This window comes from Oncorhynchus gorbuscha, linkage group LG25 (genome assembly GCF_021184085.1).
Source record: "Oncorhynchus gorbuscha isolate QuinsamMale2020 ecotype Even-year linkage group LG25, OgorEven_v1.0, whole genome shotgun sequence".
Lineage (NCBI taxonomy): Eukaryota > Metazoa > Chordata > Actinopteri > Salmoniformes > Salmonidae > Oncorhynchus > Oncorhynchus gorbuscha.
In genome coordinates, this window is record NC_060197.1 from 49,731,346 (window position 1) to 49,751,914 (window position 20,569).

Genomic DNA, 20,569 nt, shown 5'->3' on the forward strand with positions numbered 1-20,569 from the left:
CTCCTCTCCCATCCCCTCCTCTCCCATTCCCTCCGCCTCCTCTCCCATCCCCTCCGCCTCCTCTCCCATCCCCTCTGCTTCTTCTCCCATCCCCTCCTCTCCCATCCCCTCCGCCTCCTCTCCCATCCCCTCCGCCTCTTCTCCCATCCCCTCCGCCTCCTCTCCCATCCCCTCCGCATCCTCTCCGCCTCCTCTCCCATCCCCTCCGCCTCTTCTCCCATCCCCTCCGTCTCCTCTCCCATCCCCTCCGCCTTTTCTCCCATACCAAGAAATACATACTTTTTTAAAGAATATACCTTTATTATTATTCCCCACAAACCCTTCCGCCGATGCCCCCAATTGGAGTAAACTAAAACACTTCTGCTTCTACCTTCAATCCGTACATCTTATACACAGTCTACAGACACAGTCTACTTTACAATAGTTCTCTCTTGTTTGTTCTTAGTCCTCTATTTCTGTCCATCCAGTTTGATGATTTCGATTTGTAACTATGCTATTTCACAAAAGCTCCGAACCTATATACATTCTACAGATCGCTTATGCCCTACATTGTTTATCTTGTTATTAGTCCCACACTTCAGCTCCACTCAACCCCTCCCATCCGTCTCTCAACATTTCTACTTGCCATATATTTTTAAACTGTGCTGTGATGCTTCACTAAATAATTGAACCTTCCTATTCTCATAGCTTCTACAGATTGTAAATTAAAAATAAACATTTTCGCTAAAAAAATGATTATATTATTGATTGATTGACTATGGCTTTTCAAATCACCCAGTATCTGTAGTGTTAGTTCTAGGCAAATGTTGCAATTCTTCAGCCATTCCTGGACCTGTCTGCCTCCTCACAGCAGAATCTGCAGAGCTGGGAAGACTGTATCCCCCATATATATATATAACATTCTATTAGTTGCAAGTATTTTGTATAGTAATTTATATTGAAAAATTTGAAGTTTTGAATCCGACGTTGTTTTGCGTATCAATTCATTATCCATGTGCCATGGAATGGGTACATCGAAAAGCTCTTCCCAACTATTTTGCAATTTATCAGTGTTTGTAGGTCACGCGTTCACAATCAATTCTTTAACTGCCATTATTCATCTTGACCAACATTCTGAAACCTATTTTGACACAGCAGCTTTTCTGCATAATATCCACGATTTGTTTGACCCTTTACACAGACTGAAAGTTAGCGGAGTTGGATGATTCGCTTCATGGGAGTTGCCTCATTCCCCCAAAAGGGGACACAGCCTTTACAACACTATTTATAAACAACGCCAGTCTGGTGTAAAGCCTCTTTCCCTGTCTGCTCTTGAATGGCAAATCCAGGCATAGTAATTCATATACCATTTGTTGTGTTCACGAAGAAACAAAACTGTGGGAGCAACAATTCCATCTGGGGCTTCCATGCCCGGCCCTGTTGGCTAAGTTCAATGCCCGGCTTCACCCCGCTGTAGAGCCGTCCCTGTTGACTAAATTCAACGACCTCTTCACTGCCCCGTAGAGCTGGCCCTGTTGGCTAAATTCAATGACCTCTTCACTGCCCCGTAGAGCTGGCCCTGTTGGCTAAATTCAATGACCTCTTCACTGCCCCGTAGAGCTGGCCCTGTTGGCTAAATTCAATGACCTCTTCACTGCCCCGTAGAGCCGGGGCAGAGTTTAGCACGTTAATGTATTATCAAAATGCAATAAGCATTCCCACAGGTCACGGGTATTCAGCATTTTTTAAGCAAGATTAGGGTCAATGTAATAATGAAGTAGTCAGACAGGATACTAAAAACACATTTATTTCTGTAGGGTTAGGGAACATTAACACCATCACACACACAGAGAGTTGGTCCCACTGGCCTGTTGTGGCAACTCAGGGACAAGACGACGCTCATGTCTCCATAGTATCACACTAGTTTCCATAGCAATGCACTACTCCATCTCCGCAGTGAAACACTCTCAGAAATGCAAGAGAGACAGCGAGACAGAAATGCAGCGAGAGAAATACAGCGAGAGGAAGCGAGAGAGAAACACAGCGAGAGAGAGAATGCAGGGGGAGAGAGAAATGCAGCGAGAGAGAGAGAAATGCAGGGAGAGAGAGAAATGCAGGGAGAGAGAGAGAAATGCAGGGAGAGAGAGAGAAATGCAGGGAGAGAGAGAGAAATGCAGGGAGAGAGAGAGAAATGCAGGGAGAGAGAGAGAAATGCAGGGAGAGAGAGAAATGCAGCGAGAGAGAGAAATGCAGCGTGCAGCGAGAGAGAGAAATGCAGGGAGAGAGAGAAATGCAGGGAGAGAGAGAAATGCAGGGAGAGAGAGAAATGCAGGGAGAGAGAGAGAAATGCAGGGAGAGAGAGAAATGCAGCGAGAGAGAGAAATGCAGGGAGAGAGAGAAATGCAGGGAGAGAGAGAGAAATGCAGGGAGAGAGAGAAATGCAGGGAGAGAGAGAAATGCAGGGAGAGAGAGAGAAATGCAGGGAGAGAGAGAGAAATGCAGGGAGAGAGAGAGAAATGCAGGGAGAGAGAGAGAAATGCAGGGAGAGAGAGAGAAATGCAGGGAGAGAGAGAAATGCAGGGAGAGAGAGAGAAATGCAGGGAGAGAGAGAGAAATGCAGGGAGAGAGAGAGAAATGCAGGGAGAGAGAGAGAAATGCAGGAGAGAGAGAGAAATGCAGGGAGAGAGAGAAATGCATGGGAGAGAGAGAGAAATGCAGGGAGAGAGAGAGAAATGCAGGGAGAGAGAGAGAAATGCAGGGAGAGAGAGAAATGCAGGGAGAGAGAGAAATGCAGGGAGAGAGAGAGAAATGCAGCGAGAGAGAGAGAAATGCAGCGAGAGAGAGAAATGCAGCGAGAGGAAGCGAGAGACAGCGAGAGAAATGCAGGGAGAGAGAGAAATGCAGGGAGAGAGAGAAATGCAGGGAGAGAGAGAAATGCAGCGAGAGAGAGAGAGAGAGAGAAATGCAGAGAGAGAGAGAAATGCAGCGAGAGGAAGCGAGAGACAGCGAGAGAAATGCAGGGAGAGAGAGAAATGCAGGGAGAGAGAAATGCAGGGAGAGAGAGAAATGCAGGGAGAGAGAAATGCAGGGAGAGAGAGAAATGCAGAGAGAGAGAGAAATGCAGGAGAGAGAAATACAGGGAGAGAGCGAGAAATGCAGCAAGAGAAACAGGTAGCAAAAGAGAGAGACAGGATTCATACAGAGAGTGGCAAGTCAAATTCAAGGACTTAAGTACTTTTTAAAGCACTAATATTTATTCTCAAGGACCATCAGTTTGTAATATTAACCATGTGTATGCGACCAATAAAATGGGATTATGCAATTGTTTCTAGTTGCCACCAGATGACAGTATATCGCCACAACCTTAATGGGAAAAATGACTATATTATTCATCACTAAAGTTATACCTTACAAGTTAAACTCAATACGTTGCTTTATTATGTACATGAATCGTCAGTACTGATGATGTCATTTGAGTATTAATGACTATTGTATTTTTATTGCACATTTGGGAATCTTAATATCTACGAAAAAGCATCTTGCTTCTGACTGGCAGCTTTAGTGTCGCTGCTCGGGTGAACAGCCAACAGAACGCCAGGAGCCTGGCTGCCGCTTGATAAAATTGAATGTCGCAGGACCCCGGTGAATGACGCGATTGGTAAAAATGCTCTGGAGGTCATTGCAGAGAAAAAGTCACAACGTAGAACTGGCGCCGGCGCCGGATGCAGAGTTGTCTTTGCCGCTTCATGTCGCTCTTCAGGGTCGAATCACCCATGTGAATGTTTCATGAGCTGAAATAAAAGATCCCAGAAATGTTCCATACCCACAACAGGTTAAATCTACACGCCTGGCCTTTTAGCTATCGGTGTGATGTTTGGCGGAACCTAATCCGTCAGTTTTGGACCTGCCTGGCTGAGTGGGTGGAATGAGCGACCTCGCCTGGCAACCAGAGCACGGAACGTGAGGAAATAAAACTGGGTAGAATTCAAGACCAATATTTTTTTCATAACCATATTTGATCATTTTCTGTTCTCCTTTAATCAAGTACTTTTCAAGTACCAACTTGAGAAAATTCAAGTATTTTAAGCACCTCAATCACCTTGTGAAGCCTGGAGAGAAAGAGCCAGAGAGAGATGCCAGAGAGAGAAAGAGAGATGCCGAGAGAGAAAGAGAGAGATGCCGAGAGAGAAAGAGAGAGATGCCGAGAGAGAAAGAGAGAGATGCCGAGAGAGAAAGAGAGAGATGCCGAGAGAGAAAGAGAGAGATGCCGAGAGAGAAAGAGAGAGATGCCGAGAGAGAAGCCGAGAGAGAAAGAGACGCCGAGAGAGAAAGAGAGACGCCAAGAGAGAGATGCCAAGAGAGAAAGAGGCCGAGAGAGAAAGAGAGAAAGAGGCCGAGAGAGAAAGAGAGATGCCAAGAGAGAAAGAGGCCGAGAGAGAAAGAGAGATGCCGAGAGAGAAAGAGATGCCAAGAGAGAAAGAGAGAAAGAGAGAGATGCCGAGAGAGAAAGAGAGAGATGCCGAGAGAGAAAGAGAGAGATGCCGAAAGAGAAGCCGAGAGAGAAAGAGACGCCGAGAGAGAAAGAGAGACGCCAAGAGAGAGATGCCAAGAGAGAAAGAGGCCGAGAGAGAAAGAGAGAAAGAGGCCGAGAGAGAAAGAGAGATGCCAAGAGAGAAAGAGGCCGAGAGAGAAAGAGAGAAAGAGGCCGAGAGAGAAAGAGAGATGCCGAGAGAGAAAGAGATGCCAAGAGAGAAAGAGATGCCGAGAGAGAAAGAGAGAAAGAGGCCGAGAGAGAAAGAGAGATGCCAAGAGAGAAAGAGAGATGCCGAGAGAGAAAGAGAGAAAGAGGCCGAGAGAGAAAGAGAGATGCCAAGAGAGAAAGAGATGCCGAGAGAGAGGAGATAGAATGTGACAGAGCGTCATGTTATCCTTTATGAGGAAACAGTATAACTTCAGGAGAAACGGTCAGGTGGTTTGCCTCTCTTCCTCCTCCGTCTCTCTTCACAGGGTGATCTTTGTGTTGCGGAAGCTGGAATTATCCCTAAAAAGAAAACAGAGATCAATAAAAAAAGTTTGAATTATCTATAGAGATAACACAGTACACAGTGAGTGGTCGTGTGTACACGATGGTGGGAGTGTGTGTGTGAATCGTACTTGAGGCTGTCGTTGTGTGTCCACGATGGTGTTAGGTGGGAGTGTGTGTGTGTGAATCGTACTTGAGGCTGTCGTTGTGTGTCCACGATGGTGTTAGGTGGGAGTGTGTGTGTGTGAATCGTACTTGAGGCTGTCGTTGTGTGTCCACGATGGTGTTAGGTGGGAGTGTGTGTGTGTGAATCGTACTTGAGGCTGTCGTTGTGTGTCCACGATGGTGTTAGGTGGGAGTGTGTGTGTGTGAATCGTACTTGAGGCTGTCGTTGTGTGTCCACGATGGTGTTAGGTGGGAGTGTGTGTGTGTGAATCGTACTTGAGGCTGTCGTTGTGTGTCCACGATGGTGTTAGGTGGGAGTGTGTGTGTGTGAATCGTACTTGAGGCTGTCGTTGTGTGTCCACGATGGTGTTAGGTGGGAGTGTGTGTGTGTGAATCGTACTTGAGGCTGTCGTTGTGTGTCCACGATGGTGTTAGGTGGGAGTGTGTGTGTGTGAATCGTACTTGAGGCTGTCGTTGTGTGTCCACGATGGTGTTAGGTGGGAGTGTGTGTGTGAATTGTACTTGAGGCTGTCGTTGTGTGTCTTGTACTCCATGATGGTGTTGGGAGGGAGGTTCAGAACGCGTCGAAGAGTGTCTCGGATTCTAGATGTCGTCACCTGATCGCTGGCCGTCTTATTCCATATAGACAAGATGTCCTCCTAGACAGACAGACAGACAGACAGACAGACAGACAGACAGACAGACAGACAGACAGACAGACAGACAGACAGACAGACAGACAGACAGACAGACAGACAGACAGACAGACAGACAGACAGACAGACAGACAGACAGACAGACAGACAGACAGACACGAGTGAGTGAGGCTGAATCTCAAACCAAACACTTTGAACACTCGATATGTTCAGTCAATCTTAAATAGTTGTGGAGTGGGCCTTTGGAAGCCTCTTCATCCACCGTCGCAGCAAGTTCATCCCAACAATTTCAGCACCTCACTTAGTCACAACTACTTTGCCCTCAAAAATAGTAAAATAAGTCAACAGAAAACAAGTTAACGAGGTCTTAGTCACGCAATTTGTCATCTAGCTAAGGAGTTTAGTGCTTGAATGAGCTGTGTTGGTGATTAATGTACACAAAAACTTGTCCATTACATTAGCTTGCTAGCTAGCTATAAGCCTGAACCAGCCTCGTCATATTCCCATTACATTAGCAATCCATCACTCTCCTTGGTCAAATAGCCCTTCCACAGCCAGGAGGTGTGTTAGGTCATTGTCCTGTTGAAAAACAAATGATATTCCCACTAAGCCCAAACCAGATGGGATGGCGTATCTCTGCAGAATGCTGTGGTAGCCATGCTGGTTAAAAGTGCCCTGAATTCTATATAAATCGCAGACAGTGTCACCAGCAATGCACCCCCATACCACCAAGCTTCACGGTGGGAACCACACATGCAGAGATCATCCGTTCATCTACTCTGCGTCTCACAAAGACACAGCGGTTGGAACCAAAAATCTCAAACTTGGACTCATCAGAACAAAAGGACAGATTTCCACCAGTCTAATGTCCATTGCTCGTGTTTCTTGACCCAAGCAAGTCTCTTCTTATTATTGGTGTCCTTTAGTAGTGGTTTCTTTACAGAAAGTCAACCATGAAGTCCTGATTCATGTAGTCTCCTCTGAACAGTTGATGTTGAGATGTGTCTGTTACTTGAACTCTGTGAAACATTTATTTGGACTGCAATTTCTGGGTCTCCCTGCAGCAGGGGGAACTCTGGGTCTCCCTGCAGCAGGGGGAACTCTGGGTCTCCCTGCAGCAGGGGGAACTCTGGGTCTCCCTGCAGCAGGGGGAACTCTGGGTCTCCCTGCAGCAGGGGGAACTCTGGGTCTCCCTGCAGCAGGGGGAACTCTGGGTCTCCCTGCAGCAGGGGGAACTTTGGGTCTTCCTTTCCTGAGAGCCAGTTTCATCATAGGGCTTGATGTTTTTTGTGGCTGCACTTGAAGAAACTTTCAAAGCTCTTGACATTTTCTGGATTGACTGACCTTCATGTCTTAAAGTAATGATGGACTGTCGTTTCTCTTTGCTTATTTGAGCTGTTCTTGCCATAATATGGACTTGGTCTTTTACCAAATAAGGCTACCTTGTCACAACACAACTGATTGGCTCAAACACATTAAGGAAATAAATTCCACAAAGTAACAAGGAAACCTGTTAATTGAAATGCATTCCAGGTGACTACCTCATGAAGCTGGTTGAGAGAATGCCAAGAGTGTGCAAAGCTGTCATCAAGGCAAAGGGTGTCTACTTTGAAGAATCTCAAATATATTTGGATTTGTTTAACACTTCTTTGGTTACTACATGGTTCCATATGTTAATTCATAGAGTTGATATCTTCACTATTATTCTACAATGTAGACAATAGTAAAAATAAAGAAAAACCCTGGAATGAGTACGTGTGTCCAAACTTTTGACTGGTACTGTCCCAAGTGCCCGTGTTTCATAGCGAGTCATGTTACAAGGCATGTCGCTGGAGATAATGCTCATGAATTAATTTAGAATGTTTTTATAATGACAAGTGGGATGTCAACTGGGCATCGTCTCAAAGTGTAGTGATCACTATCAGCAAGTGGCCAATCGATAAAGGGCTTAGGGCCCAAGAGATTCAGCCTGTGTGTGTGTGTGTGTGTGTGTGTGTGTGTGTGTGTGTGTGTGTGTGTGTGTGTGTGTGTGTGTGTGTGTGTGTGTGTGTGTGTGTGTGTGTGTGTGTGTGTGTGTGTGTGGGGTGTGTGTGTGTGTGTGTGTGTACCTGGAAGCGAATAGAGACCACCACCCCACAGATCTCCTCTCCCACCATGAACTGTTCTCCCAACATGGCCAGAATAATGTTCTCCCAGAACCTGCTGGCCAGACCTGTCAACAACAACAATATTAATAACATGGCCAGAATAATGTTCTCCTAGAACCTGCTGGCCAGACCTGTCAACAACAACAATATTAACAACATGGCCAGAATAATGTTCTCCCAGAACCTGCTGGCCAGACCTGTCAACAACAATATTAACAACATGGCCAGAATAATGTTCTCCCAGAACCTGCTGGCCAGACCTGTCAACAACAACAATATTAACAACATAGCCAGAATAATGTTCTCCCAGAACCTGCTGGCCAGACCTGTCAACAACAATATTAACAACATGGCCAGAATAATGTTCTCCCAGAACCTGCTGGCCAGACCTGTCAACAACAACAATATTAATAACATAGCCAGAATAATGTTCTCCCAGAACCTGCTGGCCAGACCTGTCAACAACAATATTAACAACATGGCCAGAATAATGTTCTCCCAGAACCTGCTGGCCAGACCTGTCAACAACAACAATATTAACAACATGGCCAGAATAATGTTCTCCCAGAACCTGCTGGCCAGACCTGTCAACAACAATATTAACAACATGGCCAGAATAATGTTCTCCCAGAACCTGCTGGCCAGACCTGTCAACAACAACAATATGGCCAGAATAATGTTCTCCCAGAACCTGCTGGCCAGACCTGTCAACAACAACAATATGGCCAGAATAATGTTCTCAACAATAAAATAAGAACAATATTAAAAGGCAGGTTTAAAGAAGAGCTTAGAATGCAAATAGGAGGTTTAAGAATGTTAGAAGGATGTTTGGGCTCCCGAGTGGCGCAGAAGGTCTAAGTTACTGCATCTCAGTGCTAGAGGCATCACTACAGATACCCTGGTTCGAATCCAGGCTGTATCACAACCGGCCGTGATTGGAAGCCCCTTTGGGCAGCGCACAATTGGCCCCGCGTCGTCCGGGTTTGGCTGGTGTAGGAAGTCATTGTAAATAATAGTTCTTAACTTGCCTAGTTAAATAAAGGTGACATTTACAATTTTAAAAATTACATTTAGAACATTAAAGGGAGGTTTAGAATGGTAAAGGGAGGTTTAGAATGTTAAAGGGAGGTTTAGAATGTTAAAGGGGGATTTAGAATGTTAAAGGGGATTTATAATGTTAAAGGGAGGTTTAGAATCAAGACGCAGGCCTCCTAATTGTCCCTAGAATTTCTAAGCAAACAGCTGGAGGCAGGGCTTTCTCCTATAGAGCTCCATTTTTATGGAACGGTCTGCCTACCCATGTCAGAGAAGCAAACTCTGTCTCAACCTTCAGTGGGTCATTTCTTCAGTGGGTCATATGATTGAGTGTAGTCTGGCCCAGGAGTGGGAAGGTGAACGGAAAGGCTCTGGAGTAACGAACCGCCCTTGCTGTCTCTGCCTGGCCGGTTCCCCTCTTTCCACTGGGATTCTCTGCCTCTAACCCTATTACAGGGGCTGAGTCACTGGCTTACTGGGCCTCTCTCATGCCGTCCCTGCAGGGGGTGCGTCACCTGAGTGGGTTGATTCACTGATGTGGTCATCCTGTCTGGGTTGGCGCCCCCCCCCCCCCCCCACTTGGGCTGTGCCGTGGCGAAGATCTTTGTGGGCTATACTCAGCCTCGTCTCAGGATGGTAAGTTGGTGGTTGAAGATATCCCTCTAGTGGTGTGGGGGCTGTGCTTTGGCAAAGTGGGTGGGGTTATATCCTTCCTGTATGGCCCTGTCCGGGGGTGTCCTCGGATGGGGCCACAGTGTCTCCTGTCCCCTCCTGTCTCAGCCTCCAGTATTTATGCTGCAGTAGTTTGTGTCGGGTGGCTAGGGTCAGTTTGTTATATCTGGAGTACTTCTCCTGTCCTATTCGGTGTCCTGTGTGAATCTAAGTATGCGTTCTCTAATTCCCTCCTTTCTTTCTCTCTCTCGGAGGACCTGAGCACTAGGACCATGCCCCAGGACTACCTGACATGATGACTTCTTGCTGTCCCCAGTCCAGCTGGCCATGCTGCTGCTCCAGTTTCAACTGACCTGAGCCCTAGGACCATGCCCCAGGACTACCTGACATGATGACTCCTTGCTGTCCCCAGTCCACCTGACTGTGCTGCTGCTCCAGTTTCAACTGTTCTGCCTTATTATTATCTGACCCTGCTGGTCATTTATGAACATTTGAACATCTTGGCCATGTTCTGTTATAATCTCCACCCGGCACAGCCAGAAGAGGACAGGCCACCCCACATATGCTCTCTCTAATTCTCTCTTTCTTTCTCTCTCTCGGAGGACCTGAGCCCAAGGACCGTGCCCCAGGACTACCTGACATGATGACTCCTTGCTGTCCCCAGTCCACCTGACTGTGCTGCTGTTCCAGTTTCAACTGTTCTGCCTTACTATTATTTGACCATGCTGGTCATTTATGAACATTTGAACATCTTGGCCATGTTCTGTTATAATCTCCACCCGGCACAGCCAGAAGAGGACTGGCCACCCCACATAGCCTGGTTCCTCTCTAGGTTTCTTCCTAGGTTTTGGCCTTTCTAGGGAGTTTTTCCTAGCCACCGTGCTTCTACACCTGCATTGCTTGCTGTTTGGGGTTTTAGGCTGGGTTTCTGTACAGCACTTTGAGATATCAGCTGATGTACGAAGTGCTATATAAATAAATTTGATTTTATTTAGAATGTTAAAGGGAGGTTTAGAATGTTAAAGGGGGATTTAGAATGTCAAAGGGGGATTTAGAATGTCAAAGGGAGGTTTAGAATGTCAAAGGGAGGTTTAGAATGTTAAAGGGGGATTTAGAATGTTAAAGGGGGATTTAGAATGTTAAAGGGAGGTTCAGAATGTTAAAGGGAGGTTCAGAATGTTAAAGGGAGGTTTATAATGTTAAAGGGAGGTTTAGAATGTTAAAGGGAGATTTAGAATGTTAAAGGGAGGTTTAGAATGTTAAAGGGAGGTTTAGAATGTTAAAGGGAGGTTTAGAATGTTAAAGGGAGGTTTTAGAATGTTAAAGGGAGGTTTAGAATGTTAAAGGGAGGTTTAGAATGTTAAAGGGAGGTTTAGAATGTTAAAGGGGGATTTAGAATGTTAAAGGGAGGTTTAGAATGTTAAAGGGAGGTTTAGAATGTTAAAGGGAGGTTTAGAATGGTCAGGAAAAACGGTCCAACTCAGCGTCTTTCTAAATGTTTTAATTGAAATGGGGTCTTTGGTGCTTCATTGATGTGGCATTCTGGTCATGCGCGCCGTGACTGACGACTGGCCACTGTAGCTAGCCAGTAACTCCTCCAGTATGTGTTGATGTCATTTCAAAGGATTTGTTTTTAGATGGAAGCTGTAGAGATCGGAATAAAAAGGCACTTCTGGAGTTAAATATTTTTTTTTATCAATTATTTAATTTTTCAGTATTAAATTACCTGGTATGATGGTACATCATAGCGATTGATAGAGGACTCATCTTTAGATCTGTGCCATTATAGTGTCTGGGACATCATGGGCAGCACCATTGATGCTTACAACCCATAGGAATCCCAACCCAGTTGACTACTTTAAAATGGCAGAAGCCCTCAATGGCGCTGCTAAAACAACCTTTGGCCCCAAGAAGCTATGTGGAGCACTGATCAGTTAAGTTGTTATTTTGGTGTTTTGCCCAAAGTCGACGTTTAAAAAAGGGAGGTTTAGTAATAATAGTAATAAAAACAGACCTTTCCGCAGCCTGATGATCCACTTCCCTCCGTTCTTATTAGCTTCATCCTGGAGGGTTACACACAAAGATACAGTTGTAGTCGGATGTTTACATACACCTCAGCCAAATATATTTAAACTCAGTTTTTCACAATTCCTGACATTTAATCCTAGTAAAAATTCCCTGTTTTTAGGTCAGTTAGGATTACCACTCTATTTTAAGAATGTGAAATGCCAGAATAATAATAGATAATTATTTATTTCAGCTTTTATTTCTATCATCACATTCTAAATTTCTATTTGGTAGCATTACCTTTAATTTGTTTAACTTGGGTCAATCGTTTCGGGTAGCCCTCCACAAGCTTCCCACAACAAGTTGGGTGAATTTTGGCTCATTCCTCCTGACAGAGCTGGTGGAGCTGAGTCAGGTTTGTAGGCCTACTTGCTCGCACACGCTTTTTCAGTTCTGCCCACACATTTTCTATGGGATTGAGGTCAGGGCTTTGTGATGGTCACTCCAATACCTTGACTTTGTTGTCCTTAAGCCATTTTCCCACAACTTTGGAAGTATGCTTGGGGTCATTGTCCATTTGGAAGACCCATTTGTGACCAAGCTTTAACTTCCTGACTGATGTCTTGAGATGTTGCTTCAATGTATCCACATAATGTTCCTCCCTCATGACGCTATCTATTTTGTGAAGTCCACCAGTCCCTCCTGCAGCAAAGCACCCCCACAACATGATGCTGCAACCCCCATGCTTCACGGTTGGGATGGTGTTCTTCGGCTTGCAAGCCTCCCCCTTTTTCCTCCAAACATAACGATGGTCATTATGGCCAAACAGTTCTATTTTTGTTTCATCAGACCAGAGGACATTTCTCCAAAAAGTACGATCTTTGTCCCCACGTGCAGTTGCAAACCGCAGTCTGGCTTTTTTACGGCGGTTTACGAGTTTGAAGCTAGGTCTTGAAATAAATCCACAGGTACACCTCCAATTGACTCAAATTATGTCAATTAGCCTATCAGAAGCTTCTAAAGCCATGACATCATTTTCTGGAATTTTCCAAGCTGTTTAAAGGCACTGGAATTGTGATACAGTGAATTATAAGTGAAATAATCTGTCTGTAAACAATTGTTGGAAAAATGAATTGTGTCATGTACAAAGTAGATGTCCTTTACCGACTTGTCAAAACTATAGTTTGTTAACAAGAAATTTGTCGAGTGGTTGAATAATGAGTTTTAATGACTCCAACCTAAGTGTATGTAAACTTCCGACTTACCAAAAGGTATGGTTATAGTGGATGGGATGCGACCATGCTAATGGCCTGACTTGACCATCTTACATACATCACATACAGTGAATACTGTTGGAGACTGACTTAAGCCAGTTTAAATATGTTTATAAGTAGCCTAGCAGTAGTAATTATTGTGTTATGGGTTGGATGGAATGGTCTATGTGCATTGTATTTGGGCAGAGGGGAAGGGGGCCAAGGAAGGACAATAATAATTGCATAAAGGTTGAATAGGAGGCATTTGTCTAGAGAGATAATGTTGTAGAACAGTAACTACAATCCATCTTATCTCTCTAGTTTAGACAGCGCCCTCAGAAAGTATTCAGACCCCTTCTCCACATTCTGTTACGTTACAGTCTTATTCGAAAATGGATTAAATAAAACATCCTCAATCTACACACAATACCCCATAATGACATCACAATACCCCATAATGACATCACAATACCCCATAATGACATCACAATACCCCATAATGACAAAGCAAAAACAGGTTGAGACATTTTTGCTAAATAATAAAAAAACAGAAATACCTTATTGACATGAAATCAGACCCTTTCCTATGACACTGGAAACTGAGCTCAGGTGCATCCACGTATGGAGCAAAAAGTACATTATTTTCTTTAGTAATGTAGTGGAGTAAAAGTTTACAAAAATATAAACAGAAAAGTAAATCTAATTTTAAATCTAATTTTATTAGTCACATGCGCTGAATACAACAGCTGTAGCAGACCTTACAGTGAAATGCTTAGTTACGAGCCCCTAACCAACAATGCAGTTTCAAAAAAGTAATAATATGAATAAGAAATAAAAGTAAGAAATAATTAAAGACCTCCTCCCTATAGGCGGTCTCGTTGTTGTCCGTGATCAGCCCTACCACTGTTGTATCGTCTGCAAACTTAATGATAGTGTTGGGAGTCGTGCCTGGCCGTGCAGTCGTGGGTGAACAGGGAGTACAGGAGGGGACTGAGCACGCACACCTGAGGGGCACCTGTGTTGAGGATCAGTGTGGCGGATGTGTTGAATCCTACCCTTACCACCTGGGGGCAGGAAGTCCAGGATCCAGTTGCAGAGGGAGGTGTTAAGTCCCAGGGTCCTTAGCTTAGTGATGAGCTTTGAGGGCACTATGTTGTTGAACGCTGAGCTGTAGTCAATGAATTGCATTCTCACATAGGTGTTCCTTTTGTCCAGGTGGGAAAGGGCAGTGTGGAGTGCAATAGAGATTGCATCATCTGTGGATCTGTTGGGGCGGTATGCAAATTAGAGTGGGTCTAGGGCTTCTGGGATGATGGTGTTGATGTGAGCCATGACCAGGCTTTCAAAGCACTTCATGGCTACAGATGTGAGTGCTACGGGTCGGTAGTCATTTAGGCAGGTTACTATAGTGTTTTTGAGCACAGAGACTATGGTGGTCTGCTTCAAACATATTGGTATTACAGACTCAGACAGGGAGAGGTTGAAAATGTCACTGAAGACACTTGCCAGTTGGTCAGCACATGCTCACATCGCAGTACACGTCCTGGTAATCTGTCTGGCCCTGCGGCCTTGTGAATGACGACCTGTTTCGGTCTTACATCGGCTGCAGAGAGCCTGAACACAGTCTTCTGGTACAGCTAGTGCTCTCATGCATGTTTCCGTGTTATTTGCGTCGAAGCACGCATTAAAGTAGTTTAGCTCGCTTGGTACGCTCGTGTCACTGGGCAGCTCTCGGCTGTGCTTCCCCTGTTGTCTGTAATGGTTTGTAGTCTGTTAAGAAGTACTTTAAAGTATCTGTACTTAAGCAGATTTTTCGGGGTAATTTAAACCACTGATCATACCCACGAAAACGCGAGTCTGTAATCGCTGCCAAAGGTTCTTCAACAAAGTACTGAGTAACGGGTCTGAATATTTATTTAAATGTCACATTTCTATCTTTATCTTTAATGTCTAAAACCTGTTTTTACCTGAACCTGTTTTCGCCCTAACCCGTTTTCGCCCGAACCCGTTTTCGCCCTAACCCGTTTTCGCCCGAACCTGTTTTCGCCCTAACCTGTTTTCGCCCTAACCTGTTTTCGCCCTAACCCGTTTTCGCCCGAACCCGTTTTCGCCCTAACCCGAACCCGTTTTCGCCCTAACCCGAACCCGTTTTCGCCCTAATCCGAAGCTGTTGTCGCCCTAACTGTTTTTGCCCTAACCCGAACCTGTTTTCGCCCTAACGCGAACCGGTTTTCGCCCTAACCCGAACCGGTTTTCGCCCTAACCCGAACCGGTTTTCGCCCTAACCCGAACCGGTTTTCGCCCTAACCCGAACCGGTTTTCGCCCTAACCCGAACCGGTTTTCGCCCTAACCCGAACCGGTTTCGCCCTAACCCGAACCGGTTTTCGCCCTAACCCGAACAGGTTTTCGCCCTAACCCGAACCGGTTTTCGCCCTAACCCGAACCTGTTTTCGCCCTAACCCGAACCTGTTTTCGCCCTAACCCGAACCTGTTTTCGCCCTAACCCGAAGCTGTTTTCGCCCTAACCCGAAGCTGTTTTCGCCCTAACCCGAAGCTGTTTTCGCCCTAACCCGAAGCTGTTTTCGCCCTGACCTGTTGTTACCCTAAGTCTTATGGGGGTAGTGTGTAGGTTACAGCTTTATTCTAAAATGGATTAAACTGTTTCCCCCTCAATCTACACACAATACCAAATTACGACAAAGCAAAAACAGGTTAAGACATTTCTAATTTATTAAAAATAAAACTGAACTACCCCATTTACATAAGTATTCAGACCCTTTACTCAGTACTTTGAAGCACCTTTGGCAGCGATTACAGCCTTGAGTCTTTGGTACAACAGAGCTTGAGACTACAAGCTTGGTACAACAGAGCTTGAGACTACAAGCTTGGCACACCTGTAGTTGGATAGTTTCTCCCATTCTTCTCTGCAGATCCTCTCAAGCTCTGTCAGGTTGGATGGGGAGCGTCGCTGCACAGCTATTTTCAGGTCTCTACAGAGATGTTCGATCGGGTTCACGTCCGGGCTCTGGCTGGGCCACTCAAGGACATTCAGAGACTTGTCCCAAAGCTACTCCTGCGTTGTCTTGGCTGTGTGCTTAGGGTCATTGTCCTGTTGTAAGGTGAACCTTCTCCTCAGTCTGAGGTCCTGAGCACTCTGGAGCCGGTTTTCATCAACGATCTCTCTGTACTTTGCTCTGTTCATCTTTCCCTCTATCCTGACTCGTCTCCCAGTCTCTGTGACAAAAAACATTCCCACAGTATGATGCTACCACCACCATGCTTCACCATAGGGATGGTGCCAGGTTTCCTCCAGATGTGAAGCTTGGCATTCAGGCCAAAGAGTTCACCAGAGAATCTTGTTTCTCATGGTCCGAGTCCTTTAGGTGCCTTTTGGAAAACACCAAATGGGCTGTCATGTGCCTTTTCCTGAGGAATGGCTTCCATCTGGCCACTCTACCATAAAGGCCTGATGGTTGTCCTTCTGGAAGGTTCTCCCATCTCCACAGAGGAACTTTAGAGCTCTGCCAGAGTGACCATTGGGTTCTTGGTCACCTCCCTGACCAAGGCCTTTCTCCCCGATTGCTCAGTTTGGCCGGACGGCCAGCTCTAGGAAGAGTTTTGCTGGTTCCAAACTCCTCCATTTAAGAATTACAGAGGCCAATGTGATCTTGGGGACCTTCAAAGCTACAGCCATTTTTTGGTACCCTTTCCCAGATCTGTGCCTCGTCACAATCCTGTCTCGGAGCTCTATGGACAATTCCTTCGACCTCATGGCTTGGTTTTTGCTCTGACATGCACTGTCAACTGTGGGACCTTGTATAGACAGGTGTGTTCCTTTCTAAATCATGTCCAATCAATTGAATTTACCACAGGTGGACTCCAATCAAGTTGTAGAAACATCTCAAGAATGATCAATGGAAACAGGATGAACCTGAGCTCATTTTCGAGTCTCATATCAAAGGGTATGGGTTAAAAACCTGTTTTCACTTTGTCATTATGGGCTATTGTGTGTAGATTGAAAAAGAAGAAGAATCCATTTTAGAATAAGGCTGTAACATAACAAAATGTGGAAAAAGTCAAGGGGTCTGAATAGTTTGATTGCACTATATCTACATGTTACCTCCCACATTATACCCATATATAATAATAATATAATGTGTATATAGATCTACATGTTACCTCCCACATTATACCCATATATAATAATAATATAATGTGTATATAGACATGTTACCTCCCACATTATACCCATATATAATAAGACATGTTACCTCCCACATTATACCCATATATAATAATAATATAATGTGTATATAGATCTACATGTTACCTCCCACATTATACCCATATATAATAATAATATAATGTGTATATAGATCTACATGTTACCTCCCACATTATACCCATATATAATAATAATATAATGTGTATATAGATCTACATGTTACCTCCCACATTATACCCATATATAATAATAATATAATGTGTATATAGATCTACATGTTACCTCCCACATTATACCCATATATAATAATAATATAATGTGTATATAGACATGTTACCTCCCACATTATACCCATATATAATAATAATATAATGTGTATATAGACATGTTACCTCCCACATTATACCCATATATAATAATAATATAATGTGTATATAGACATGTTACCTCCCACATTATACCCATATATAATAATAATATAATGTGTATATAGATCTACATGTTACCTCCCACATTATACCCATATATAATAATAATATAATGTGTATATAGATCTACATGTTACCTCCCACATTATACCCATATATAATAATAATATAATGTGTATATAGATCTACATGTTAACTCCCACATTATACCCATATATAATAATATAATGTGTATATAGACATGGTACCTCCCACATTATACCCATATATAATAATAATATAATGTGTATATATCTACATGTTACCTCCCACATTATACCCATATATAATAATAATATAATGTGTATATAGATCTACATGTTACCTCCCACATTATACCCATATATAATAATAATATAATGTGTATATAGACATGTTACCTCCCACATTATACCCATATATAATAATAATATAATGTGTATATAGATCTACATGTTACCTCCCACATTATACCCATATATAATAATAATATAATGTGTATATATCTACATGTTACCTCCCACATTATACCCATATATAATAATAATATAATGTGTATATAGATCTACATGTTACCTCCCACATTATACCCATATATAATAATAATATAATGTGTATATAGACATGTTACCTCCCACATTATACCCATATATAATAATAATATAATGTGTATATAGATCTACATGTTACCTCCCACATTATACCCATATATAATAATAATATAATGTGTATATATCTACATGTTACCTCCCACATTATACCCATATATAATAATAATATAATGTGTATATATCTACATGTTACCTCCCACATTATACCCATATATAATAATAATATAATGTGTATATAGACATGGTACCTCCCACATTATACCCATATATAATAACAATATAATGTGCATATATAATAATAATATAATGTGTATATATCTACATGTTACCTCCCACATTATACCCATATATAATAATAATATAATGTGTATATAGACATGGTACCTCCCACATTATACCCATATATAATAATAATATAATGTGTATATATCTACATGTTACCTCCCACATTATACCCATATATAATAATAATATAATGTGTATATAGACATGTTACCTCCCACATTATACCCATATATAATAATAATATAATGTGTATATAGATCTACATGTTACCTCCCACATTATACCCATATATAATAATAATATAATGTGTATATAGATCTACATGTTACCTCCCACATTATACCCATATATAATAATAATATAATGTGTATATAGATCTACATGTTACCTCCCACATTATACCCATATATAATAATAATATAATGTGTATATAGATCTACATGTTACCTCCCACATTATACCCATATATAATAATAATATAATGTGTATATAGTTATCATTATACCCATAATGTGTTACATGTTACCTCCCACATTATACCCATATATAATAATAATATAATGTGTATATAGACAGGTATCTCATTATACCCATATATATATAATAATAATATACATGTTACCTCCCACATTATACCCATATATAATAATAATATAATGTGTATATATCTACATGTTACCTCCCACATTATACCCATATATAATAATAATATAATGTGTATATAGATCTACATGTTACCTCCCACATTATACCCATATATAATAATAATAATAAATCTTTCTCCCCTCTCTCTCCAGATGAAATCTCGCGTCTTGTGACGGCCGGCCGCCCAACAACCTGCCCGCTCGACCCTATCCCCTCCTCTCTTCTCCAGACCATTTCCGGAGACCTTCTCCCTTACCTCACCTCGCTCATCAACTTATCCCTGACCGCTGGCTACGTCCCTTCCGTCTTCAAGAGAGCGAGAGTTGCACCCCTTCTGAAAAAACCTACACTCGATCCCTCCGATGTCAACAACTACAGACCAGTATCCCTTCTTTCTTTTCTCTCCAAAACTCTTGAACGTGCCGTCCTTGGTCAGCTCTCCCGCTATCTCTCTCAGAATGACCTTCTTGATCCAAATCAGTCAGGTTTCAAGACTAGTCATTCAACTGAGACTGCTCTTCTCTGTATCACGGAGGCGCTCCGCACCGCTAAAGCTAACTCTCTCTCCTCTGCTCTCATCCTTCTAGACCTATCGGCTGCCTTCGATACTGTGAACCATCAGATCCTCCTCTCCACCCTCTCCGAGTTGGGCATCTCCGGCGCGGCCCACGCTTGGATTGCGTCCTACCTGACAGGTCGCTCCTACCAGGTGGCGTGGCGAGAATCTGTCTCCTCACCACGCGCTCTCACCACTGGTGTCCCCCAGGGCTCTGTTCTAGGCCCTCTCCTATTCTCGCTATACACCAAGTCACTTGGCTCTGTCATAACCCCACATGGTCTCTCCTATCATTGCTATGCAGACGACACACAATTAATCTTCTCCTTTCCCCCTTCTGATGACCAGGTGGCGAATCGCATCTCTGCATGTCTGGCAGACATATCAGTGTGGATGACGGATCACCACCTCAAGCTGAACTTCGGCAAGACGGAGCTGCTCTTCCTCCCGGGGAAGGACTGCCCGTTCCATGATCTCGCCATCACGGTTGACAACTCCATTGTGTCCTCCTCCCAGAGCGCTAAGAACCTTGGCGTGATCCTGGACAACAAACTGTCGTTCTCAACTAACATCAAGGCGGTGGCCCGTTCCTGTAGGTTCATGCTCTACAACATCCGCAGAGTACGACCCTGCCTCACACAGGAAGCAGCGCAGGTCCTAATCCAGGCACTTGTCATCTCCCGTCTGGATTACTGCAACTCGCTGTTGGCTGGGCTCCCTGCCTGTGCCATTAAACCCCTACAACTCATCCAGAACGCCGCAGCCCGTCTAGTGTTCAACCTTCCCAAGTTCTCTCACGTCACCCCGCTCCTCCGCTCTCTCCACTGGCTTCCAGTTGAAGCTCGCATCCGCTACAAGACCAT

General features: G+C 43.7%; 1 protein-coding gene across 6 annotated transcripts in view; it reads right to left on the reverse strand.

Moving 5' to 3' along the window:
• Window positions 1-4,762: 4,762 nt before the first annotated feature.
• The window catches only part of eif4e2rs1 (eukaryotic translation initiation factor 4E family member 2 related sequence 1), a 91,164-nt gene continuing 75,357 nt past the window's right edge, over window positions 4,763-20,569 (reverse strand). For 3 of the 6 annotated variants that reach the window (XM_046329206.1, XM_046329204.1, XM_046329205.1), the window contains 2 exons: window positions 11,692-11,740; window positions 8,044-8,617 (listed from right to left, as the gene is read on the reverse strand). In XM_046329206.1, coding sequence (XP_046185162.1) covers window positions 8,082-8,617; window positions 11,692-11,740 — 585 coding nt within the window. In that variant the 3' untranslated portion in view covers window positions 8,044-8,081. The other 3 variants (XM_046329207.1, XM_046329208.1, XR_006835007.1) reach the window with 2 other exon arrangements.